This window comes from Vicia villosa, unplaced genomic scaffold (assembly GCF_029867415.1).
Source record: "Vicia villosa cultivar HV-30 ecotype Madison, WI unplaced genomic scaffold, Vvil1.0 ctg.002453F_1_1, whole genome shotgun sequence".
In the NCBI taxonomy this organism is placed as follows: Eukaryota; Viridiplantae; Streptophyta; class Magnoliopsida; order Fabales; family Fabaceae; genus Vicia; species Vicia villosa.
This window is the reverse complement of record NW_026705933.1, coordinates 138,390-149,713: the sequence shown is the minus strand read 5'-3', so window position 1 is coordinate 149,713 and position 11,324 is coordinate 138,390. Positions and strand designations below refer to the sequence as shown.

Below are 11,324 nucleotides of genomic sequence, written 5' to 3'. Positions count from 1 at the left end.
TCTTCCGTCTCCCATCATGATATCCTTTCCTGCTACCCCTTCTGACCCCTCAACTCCCCCCCTCGACCCTACCTTCTTCTCTAGGGTTACCCTCTGCGCCTCCTCCATAGCCTGTGGAAACATTGAGAAGTCACTGTCGACTCTGCCACCTTCCCCGAACGAGCTTTCCTCCGGCGGTGAATCGTTCTCTTCCGAAGTATCCTGAACGCTGTCCGGTTTAAATGAACTTCCTCCTTGCTGGTTGTATATGACTTCTCTCACATACAGGCTAAAGGATATCCCATTAACAACAACAACACAACCTTCATTAATCAAGGACCTGCGTTTAGTTTTCACAAAAAGTCTTGCCTCATCCATCCTGGTCTTTGAAAAAGTTAGGTCATCGCATTTAACGAACACTCCAATGTTAGACGCTAGAAGCTTAAACATCTTTACGCCCCATGCATGGCATGGTATCCCAGACACTGTGATCCATACAAACCTCTCAAAATCAACGTCCTTCGCTTTCCAAGGATTGATACCGGTGAACCACTGTTGCCACCAATCTCTGCGTTCCTCAATGAATATTTCAACTTCTCCATAGACTAAATCCTCGAGCAGACATAGGTTGGGACCCAGGATCGTTACCCTGATGGTGAATATACCTTCCTCATGGAAGATATTCTTCATCTCCGACGCCAAAGCCGAATTCTTCAGAATCCCAGTGAACGCTTTGTTGTACCTATTGAGTTCGTCCGCCTCTGAATCCATCGAAAGAGATTTTGACCCCGAACCCTCTGCACCTACCCTAGCTTGAAAAGACTTTCTGTTCGTCATAACATCTGCATATGTTCGGTGATCCACCCGTCCCTGCCCACCTCTACCAGTAGATTCCTTCCCCATTGTCTTTGTAGCCAGACCTCCGGAATTATCCCCCTTACTGTACCCGTTACTCCTCTGCTTCTCCTCTCTCTGAAACCTTGGTAAGTTCGCATGCATCTTTCTACCCTCCAGCATCACGCTGTCTAGTTTAACCGCCAGCAAATTCACCTCCTCTACATTACGAAACCTAGCGAATCCGTAACGTCGTCCTCTTTTGTCTCTTCTCGGTGGAATGACAACCTCAACCAACTCGCCGAAATCCTTCAGCTCCATGAACAAGTCCTTTGCCCTCCAAACATCTCCGAACTCGGTGATGAAAAAAGACGTAACCTCCTCGTCAAAGTCCCTCCTTTTCCCTTCGCCTGCAATGTCCCACACCTCTCTCGCTTTGTTCCGCCCTTGGTTCTTACTAACTACCTTCCTCCATCCTCCTTTCTGCACCACGAACCTTGCCATGGTTGGCAAAGTAAACCTAACGACAAAGTTAGAGAGAGGTAGGAGCTTCTCTCTCTAACTGTGACCTTTTTTATGTTGATAAAACTGATTGTGATGAAAGTGATAATGTGCTTGAGAAATTCTACGTTTGAATGCATTCAAATTTCAAAGAGAGATATGTTGTAGTTGGATAAAAGCATGGCTTTCCAATTTTTTTAATGTGGTTCTTATAATGTTTTGTGGATTTTGAGTAATAATAAATTTGTCAATTATTATGTTGTGATCTCTATTCTATATTTTATTCTTTTTTTTGATAATTTTTTTTTTTACTTTTATTTTCTGGTTTATTTTTAAATATTTTGATTGTTGCAACTTATTTCTTTGTACACTCTACACTTATTTTACTTTGGGATCTAATTTTTTAGTTTGAGGTCTAAAATTTATGAATTGTTTATCAGTAATAATGAATACCATATAATATATATCATATATTAAATAAGTGTGCAAACTTCTCAAATCCATCTATGGATTAAAACAATTCAGCAGGCAATGGTTTGAGAAGCTCTCCACTGTTTTGCTTGCTAATGACTTAACTCAATGCACTTCTGATCACTCTTTGTTTATTCATAATTCCAAACAATCCTTTACATTTATTCTAATTTATATTGATGACATACTCCTTGTAGGGAACAACTTAGACATCATCAACACTACCAAGCAAACTTTAAAGCATCACTTTCATATAAAAGATCTGGGACACATGAAATATTTCTTGGGATTGGAATTAGCTCGTAACAATAATGGCATTAACATCTGTCAGAGGAAATACACCTTAGATCTGCTTGCTACAACTGGAATGCTGGGTTGCAAACCATCCTCTACCCCCATGGCTCGTGACACAAGACTGCAATTAACTAATGGTAAAGCTTTACAAACATATGTTGTCCAACACAATATAGGCGTTTAGTTGGTTAACTAATATATCTTCTCAACACAAGACCCGACATATCATATGTTGTCCAACAACTAAGCCAACATATGAATCAACCTACTGACGTTCATTATTCTGCAGCCATGCGCGTCCTACGATATCTCAAAGCCTCCCCAGCTCAAGGCATCATGTTCCCTACAAAATCAAACCTTCAACTCAAAACTTTCTCAGATTCAGACGGGGCCACATGCCCTAAAACACGCAAGTCGTGACAGGATACTGCATCTACTTGAGAGATTCTTTTATCTCCTGGAAGTCCAAGAAACAAGCCACTGTATCACGCAGCTCCACTGAAGCAGAATACCGCTCCATGGCCTCTACTGTCTGTGAACTACAATGACTCACCAACCTCCTGACCGAACTTCATGTCCCTTTCGCCAACCCTGCACTTCTGTATTGTGACAATGCATCAGCCATACACATAGCCAATAATGTTTGATTTAACTGAATTGAATATATATAAATTATAGCATATTATTATATCACAGAATAACCAAGAATAGATAGAACGGTGTACCTGATAGAATTTGAGAGAGTGTCGTCTATCAAAGTGATATGAAAGGCTTACTACCCTCATTGCCGTTTATGTTTTCCACCGTGTCTTAATCGTTTAATGGGGAAACGCTTAAATAGCTAAACGGTTGAGGGCAGTGACCTCTCGTTAGGCTTAACTGAATGGTCCAACCCATCACGGTTCATTCAGGCACAAAGCCCAATCAAACAATTCATCAATAACTAGTGTTTAATAACAATTGACCATAATATAATTAATAATTAATTATTTTAATTAATATTTGATTAATTAAAATAATTAATCTAACGATCTCCTACTTGGATGACAATAATTAATTTTAAAAATATCGATTCTAATATTAGAGTATCAATAATGGTCAAAACACTAATCAATCCAAAGAGAAGTAAATTTCAACGCTGTAGAAATTGTATTTGATAGGGAAGACAAATCATACAAGTTAAAATTCACAACTTATATCAACAACGATGAATTTAGAGTAACATATTTAAGTTAAGAGTAATATGTTATAAAGAATGGCCCAAGCATATGAAAATTCTATTAACAAACTCCCACTAACCCAAAATATCATAAGACTTACTCATGTGTATAAGTCTTCGGTAGTGATTATACTAATGAGTTTTAAATTATGGGTCACAGAATATCCACATAGGTATACGAATAGTAATTACATATAGGCATATCCAATTACAAGAGTAATTACATTTAACCATAAGTACCTTCATAACACAAGATTATACTCGATAGGAGTATTGATGTTTACGTGTACTTTAATATTATGACCTGACAAGAGTGGACTATTGAAGATAGAATAACACAATATTATTACATGCTAAAGAATTATTGTGTCTTTTCAATATCGACCCAAACATTAAGTTTTGATGTTTCCTGAGATTAAAAGAATAATATATATCTCAGCATAATAGAATAAGACTTCGTAGAATTATTGTACATTTTGAAGTCTTTTTAGAATATGTCATATTTTATAATGTATAGAAGAATATATGACAATATGAGAATAATAATCTATTTCTTTTGGATTGAAGAATATATGACAATATGAGAATAATAATCTATTTCTTTTGGATTATATTATTTTGTGTACACATGCACTCCCACCGATCCAATATAAAACAATGGATAGACATTTATCAGAGTCCACTAGTATTAAATAATTTTATTTTTAGTGCAAAACTACACAGATAAGTGATTGTATAATATATCATCATTAGAATTTAACAAACTCAACCACATATTTTGCACATAAACTAAATATATCATTATAGATATAATTTCACATGAAACATTATGATACCATCTTTTGAGTGACATCAAATCCCTATAATTTTAAATATAGGATTATATACAACATCTTAATAATTCACTCAAAACTCAAATGCTATAATTATAATCACACACATTTGAGAAACATGTTAAACGCAACGGAAAAATATGAGACTTAATTTTAACTATTATTGAAGATAAAACACAAATAGTCATAAATTTTTATTATTAACATAAGACTATAATATTCTCAATATAAGTCTCCATAAAATAATATTATATAAATAATACTTGTTTTTCATTTCTATACAATTGACATGCTAAATTCTCCCACTTGATAGAGGGTAATAGTTGGATTATGAAATCAAAATTCAAAAAATATCTAGACAATATCCAACTATTTTCTCTATCACACAATGATCATTAACGTCAATCCGATAGGGTATGTCCATCCCTTGCATAACACATAGAGAATTGAAGTCCATCTTAATAAAAAATAATTTAAAATAAATGAGTGGATTTCATAAGGTACTCGAATCATAATTTACGTAATCATAGATCACAAGTACATTGAACCAACATAAATTATATTAATAATAACACACCGGTAGAGTTTAATTGTTATCAATATAATATCTATTATAATTAAAATAAATTTAATTATTTCATTACCCAAAATGTGTACAATTGAATACATAATAAGTGAGTTACAAAAATAAAAATTAATTATATTTTACTCAAAGTAGGAAAATTTGTATAATTGTATCCATGATAGGTGAGATTACAATTCTACAAATTAATGGCGATTACATAATTTTCCAAAATAAAATTCTCAAAATAATAAGATTTTAATATACTCAGAAAATTAGATTTTTATTTATTTATTTGAGTATATAACAGGAAAGTAATTTATGACAAATTATAGAGTTATAATTTCAGAATATTATGAAAATAATAATTTTATATAAATGCACATTTAAAAAATTTCAAAAGGAGTATATAATACTAAAAAAAAAACTCCTTATAAGCAAATATATAATATGTCATAAGATATTTAAATATGTCATAATATATTTAAAATAATAATCGAATTATGACTAACCTCAAAAGATCGTGTCATTTATCATGTCATTCATCCTTACAAATAGATTCGGTGAATTTTGATGAATTTAAAATTTATAATATCCATCTCAAACGATCCAATTATCAACCTAAACCATTCTACCAAAACAATCTCTAATAATAATAAAAATTGATAGAATACAAGAATAACATAATTTTAATATTTATTATCAATTGCTCAAAATTATTTTTTATATTTTACTAGCGAGCATGTATACAATAATAAGACAATATCAAATTTAAATAATTTAATAATAATAATAATAAATATTATAAATTTAAAAATATAATATTCCATGTTAAAATCATCGAAATTAAACCAAAAGGCTAATCCTTATCATCTCTGCCAATTTCCGTTCTTATGAGTTGAAGAGTATATTTTATTTACGTTGATTCTATTGATGACAATTAGAGTAACAATTATTTATCAATCCAAGCCTTTTAAATAGGCGAGACAGTAGTATAAATACCTTGATTTTAAATATTAAATTTACTATAATGTAGAAACTTCAATAAATTTCTAAATTTGTTTGGCCAATATATTGAAATATTAATTCTAAAATTGCTCTTTTAGGAAACTCACACTAACAACAATAATGTTATGTCAACATAAATATGAGGCACAAATTTTTGTTTTCTCAATGAATAAAAGTTGAGATTCATTCGTTTGTAGAATTTTTGTTGTAAAATTTACATTCATATACACGCTAATGCATCAAATTCTTTTAATCTTATTGACTATCATATTAGGTTATGGATTTGCAGCCCCCAATGTAAAATAAACCTATCGCCAAAATAGTAAACACATATAGCATTTTATTTAATCGACAAAATAATAATAATAATAATAATAATAATAATAATAATAATAATAATAATTATTATTATTATTATTATTATTATTATTATTATTATTATTATTATTATTATTGATGAGATCACATGTATCCACTAATCCATTATAATCTCAAACAAAATAACAGCAATTTAAAATTGAGATCAAAAGCATACATTTCATATAAAGTTAAAAAGAATTAGCTAATTATCGATATAGTATTAAATGAGTTGATATTTCCCTAAGATGCCTCAAATAATTATAACAAATTCTGAGCAATAAAATAAACATACGATGAACGATGTAAATAATAGCATTTGACAACACCAACATTGTGATCAAAAAACAGTCCTAAAATATATCTCAATCGGCTATGATACCAATTGTTGGATCTGGTAGAATTTGAGAGAGTTCCGTCTATCAAGTGATATGAAAGACTTACTACCCGCATTGCCATTTAGGTTTTCCACCGTGTCTTAATCGTTTAACAGGGCAATGCTTAAATAACTAAACGGTTGAAGGCAGTGACCTCTTATTAGGCTTAACTGAATGGTCCAACGCATCACGGTCCATTCAAGCACAAAGCCCAATCAAACAATTCATCAATAATTAATTTTTAATAACAATTGACCATAATATAATTAGTAATTAATTAAAATAATTAATCTAACAAATAATTTATCCTTCCACGAAAGAACCAAACACATTGACTTTGACTGTCATTTTGTACGTACGTAGCTTCTACAACACTTGTTTTGTCTCTTGCATGTACCTTCAAGACAACAACTAGCCAATGTTTTTACAAAACCTTTAGATTTGCAACCTTTTACTGATAATATTTTTAAGCTAGGATTATATTCCATATACCCCAAATTTAAGAAGGAGTATTAGATTATATTATATATTTTGTATTTTAGTCTATTGGACTTTATGTAGAAGATTGGACTTCTACCTCTTTATATAGCCCACTTAGGTTATGATGTAATTTTTAACTTTCATTTCTCAATAATTCAAATTGATGATTGCCGCCAACATGGTAACATCATCTTCTTCATTCATTCATATCACTGTAATATCAGACAAAACCTAAATCAATTACTATAATAATAGTATTGTCCATATTTAGATATATTACGATACCTCAAAGAGGAAATAATTTTTTCTTTTGACTCTTAAAATTGAATCTGGTATTCTTTGACAATTCAATAAGAAAAATGTTAGCAAGATTCATGAATATGAATTAAAATAATAGTAATTTTCACATTAAGATGAATTATGATACCTCCAAAAGGAATTATTTTTTATTTTGATTCTCAAAATGAAAATTGGTATTTTAGGACATTTCAAAAAGGAAAATGTTAGCAAGATTCATGAATTCAATTTCCCAAAAAAGGAAAAAGTTTTTTTCTTCTTTATACTCACAAAAATTAACAACTTATAACTTTGACCATTAAAAATTGAAATAGATAATATATAATACTTTTATAATGTTGCGCAACCATATGCGTCCCTGTGATTGTCAAACCCATTTATATATTTTCACCTTACTCCTTAAACCATAATCTCTCATAACCAATCTCTCTAAAATTTCCTCTCGATTTATTTGCAATGGCTGCTTTTCTTCCACCTGGTGTTGTTTTCATTCCTAATGATGAGATTCTTATTGGCTATTACCTTGCCAACAAAAATAATGAAGAGCTCCATATTTTCAATGGCTCACACATGATTAAAGAGATGAACCTATATGACACTGATCCCTTCGAATTGTCTCCAGCGTCATCCTATTCAATCTACAATGATAGGCACTGGCACTGATATTGTTTCACTGCAAAAATTGACGAGGATAGAAGACATTGCACGACCGGATTTTGGAAGAAGAAAGGAAATGTTCGTAACATTACTAATGCAGATAACGTAGTTTTAGGAACTAAAACTCTCTTTGTTTTCTATCTTGGAAAATCCCCAAATGATTCAGAAAGAACTAATTGGACTATGTATGAATATGCTTTGGCAAACAATCCGCAGGTATGATATTTGGGAAAACTAACTATTTTCTTTGTTTTGTAATTTTTGTTAACTTTTAACGAATTTCAATTAATTATTTTGCAGGCTCGTTTTGTTCTTTGTAGAGTATTTGATTGCCCAATAGAGATGGAAGTGGATGATGAGTTTGGGCCTATATCTGATGTTGATGAGACTGACTGTGATGAAAGTGATAATGAACTTGAGAAATTCCACTTATGAATGGATTCAGAAAGAGACATTGGCATATTGTAATTTAATAAAGCATGGATTTGAGTTTGTTTTTACGTGATTCTTTTCATGTTTTATGGATTTTGAGTTATAATAAATTTTGTGATCTCTATTGTATATTTACTTTTTTTAAGTATTTGTAATTTACTTTTCATGTTATTGCTTGTTTATTATTATATTTTAATTGTTGCAAATTATTGTTTGTTATTTTCTACTTTTATTTTACTTTGGGGTCTAAAATCTTTGCAATTTGACGCGGTGGGATATCATAAATATTAAAGTTATAAGAGTTTACAATCTTACAATAGGAGTTTAACCACTTTCATGCATTAACAACAATCTTCGACATAAAATCGTAGAAGCAAAACGACTCGCCCTTAAAGATGATCGTGTTACGCTTCAACCAAATCTCCAAGCCGCCGCTAACCGAATGACCTCAACGATCGACCTTTTAGATAAACTCTTCACCTTTTCCCAATGAGCAAAGAAACTTTCGAATTCCACCAAGGTTAACTCATTTATCGAACAAATCTACTCGAACACTTTCCTCCAAATTCTCGACGCCGTTGAGCAAAGACCCAAGAGTAGATGTTGTAAAGATTCCTCCTCCGACAAACACAACACACAAGATAAATCTCTACTTTCCGTCAAAATATCCCTCTTTAACAATTGATGATGTTTCTTAAAATTTATTCCTTTGTTATTATCTTTGTTCTTGTTTGTTTATTTAATTCTATCTTTTTTTTCTCCGAGTCTTAAACTCATTTCCTTTGATTTCTTAGCATGATCCTCTTCACCTTTAGAATAGATCAAAATATCATCGATGAACACAACCACAAACTTATCCAGATACTCATAAAAATTCTATTCATATACTCCATAAACACACCAGGTCCATTGGTGACACCAAAAGGCATAATAGAATACTCATAATGTTCATACCCCGTTCTAAACGCAATTTTCTGAATATCCTCCGCCTTCACACTTATCTGATGATACCCAGATCTCAAATCTATCTTACTGAACACACGTGCACCCACTAACTGAACCATCAAATCATCAATCCTCAAAATATATAACCTGATGGAATATATATTTTTTTTGTGTAAGCAAGATATATTGAAAGGGAGAACTAAGGGTTCTCCAACCCGATTACACAAGAGAACGGGATAACCCGCACAAAAAAGAGAAAATTACAACCAAATAACCTATTCCTTATAATGAGTAAAAGGACTGTGGGAGATTCATTAGTTTAGATCAGGAAACCTCTAAGTCTAGTATTTCATCCCATGTTATTTAGACGAAGTTTCTAGTGTGTTGATGTCATTTTAGTAGATTGTGATGTAATTTGAATTTGTTGTAGTCACAAAATTTTAACTAGTTATTTCAAACTTCTATGTATCTAATGTATCAAGTGCCAAATTTCTAATACCACGAGTTATTATACTAGGCGTGCAACTTGGGTTTATGCAATGTGTAGAATGGTAACAGGAGACAAAGTTACTTGTACTAAAAAATTTTGAAGTAGAAAATAGAAATACATGTCATGCATAGATTGGTAGCACAAAATAGAAATACATGCATTTCACTGATCGGCAGCACAAACATAATCACTTAGATATGTAGCGATAAGTAGAATTACACATATTGGTAGAACAAAGTCAATAAGTAGGATTATCCATTTAAAATTGCCACCTACCTCATTGAAAGCAGGTAGAAGCTTTACGCGAAACAGTTCTTCTACTCTTAAAAAATAAACTCACCCTAAAAATTTAAATCTTTAAATTTTTATCTTAATTTGTTTCTATTTCAATGGCCACATTGCCTCCAAAATGAATTGCTTTTGTGTGGCAAGCTTCTTGTTTGCTATTTCATAGTAAAAAAAAACAATGAAGATATTTAGATTTACAATTAGTACATAATAAAAAAATGAGTCAGTAAGAGTGTGACTCTTTTGAATTTACTCCAACGTCATCTTATACCTAAGTCTTTTTTTAACTATATTTCGGTAATATTATTTTCTTTAATTTTTTGTGTTACATTTGCAATAATATGAAGGAAAAAAAATTTAAATAACCATGTTTTTAAAAAAAATTACAGAAAAAGCCAAGTTTTCAGATTATTTACTAAAGTGTCTAGGTTTGGGATACCGGAAAGGTAAATGCGCCAATTGAAATGACGCATTAGTGGACTACTAGCCAAACCATTTGGCGCAAACACAAAAAATTTAGGGCATAAAAATCGAGTCAAACCATTTGGCGCTTAAGGGCATGGTACAACACATAGGCGCTATTTCATTTGACTCCTATGTGTTGGGGTATTTTTTTTTTAAAAAAAATTCCTTTTTGTGTTTTTTTCGCGCAAAGTTTTTGATTCCGGTCTTTTATTTTCGTAAGAACGTCCGATAAATTGATTTCGTAAAATTCTTATTAACCCTAAATAATGTTTGCGTTGTCGATTTCGGTTTTTTAATAAAGCACACTTTATTGATGAAAGACTAAAGAAAGGTTACAAGAGGTGGTAAACGAAATTGATACATTGTCGTAAACATAAATTACAAAGTAGATTAAACTTGCGACGAGGTCGAGCCACGACTAGGACATCTTTTTTATTGTGCCCCACCTGACGACAAATGCTGCATTTTCTTTCCATTTTGTCGTGGACGTCCATTTTGGTTCTAATCCGCGTACTATTGGGGCGACCCTTTTTCTTTCTCCGCATTGCATCATCATGCCAAACTACCTCCCCATCATACTCAGGCCAGTAATCCTCCTTGGCTACCATTGGAAATGCAACACTGTAAATTCGGAGCAATGTCTGAGCCTTGTAAATTGGAGACAGTAGTGATATTGTGTCACGGTGCGCAAATGCACATGCCGCTATGACATGTGAGCAAGGCATACGGAAAGCTTGAAAATTTCCACAGTCGCACCAATGGTCGTCTAGCAGAACCCGATATTGTTGTCTTGGCAAACCCTCATTGTGGTCAATTGTTTCGCAAACACTGAAGG

General features: G+C 32.1%; 1 protein-coding gene across 1 annotated transcript; it reads left to right on the top strand.

Annotated features, from left to right (window-relative positions):
- The first annotated feature begins 7,668 nt into the window (after nucleotides 1–7,668).
- On the top strand, nucleotides 7,669–8,304 carry LOC131638864 (NAC domain-containing protein 96-like). The gene is made up of 3 exons (XM_058909409.1): nucleotides 7,669–7,826; nucleotides 7,908–8,085; nucleotides 8,170–8,304. The coding sequence occupies exons 1-3, from the start codon at nucleotides 7,669–7,671 to the stop codon at nucleotides 8,302–8,304; spliced, it is 471 nt and encodes a 156-aa protein (XP_058765392.1).
- The last annotated feature ends 3,020 nt before the right edge of the window (nucleotides 8,305–11,324 follow it).

Coding starts and splice junctions, on each gene's coding strand:
- LOC131638864 (XM_058909409.1), top strand. CDS start 7,669: ATGGCTGCTTTTCTTCCACCTGGTGTTGTTTTCATTCCTAATGATGAG. Junction 7,827..7,907: donor GACACTGATCCCTTCGAATT/GTCTCCAGCGTC, acceptor TGACGAGGATAG/AAGACATTGCACGACCGGAT. Junction 8,086..8,169: donor CTTTGGCAAACAATCCGCAG/GTATGATATTTG, acceptor ATTATTTTGCAG/GCTCGTTTTGTTCTTTGTAG.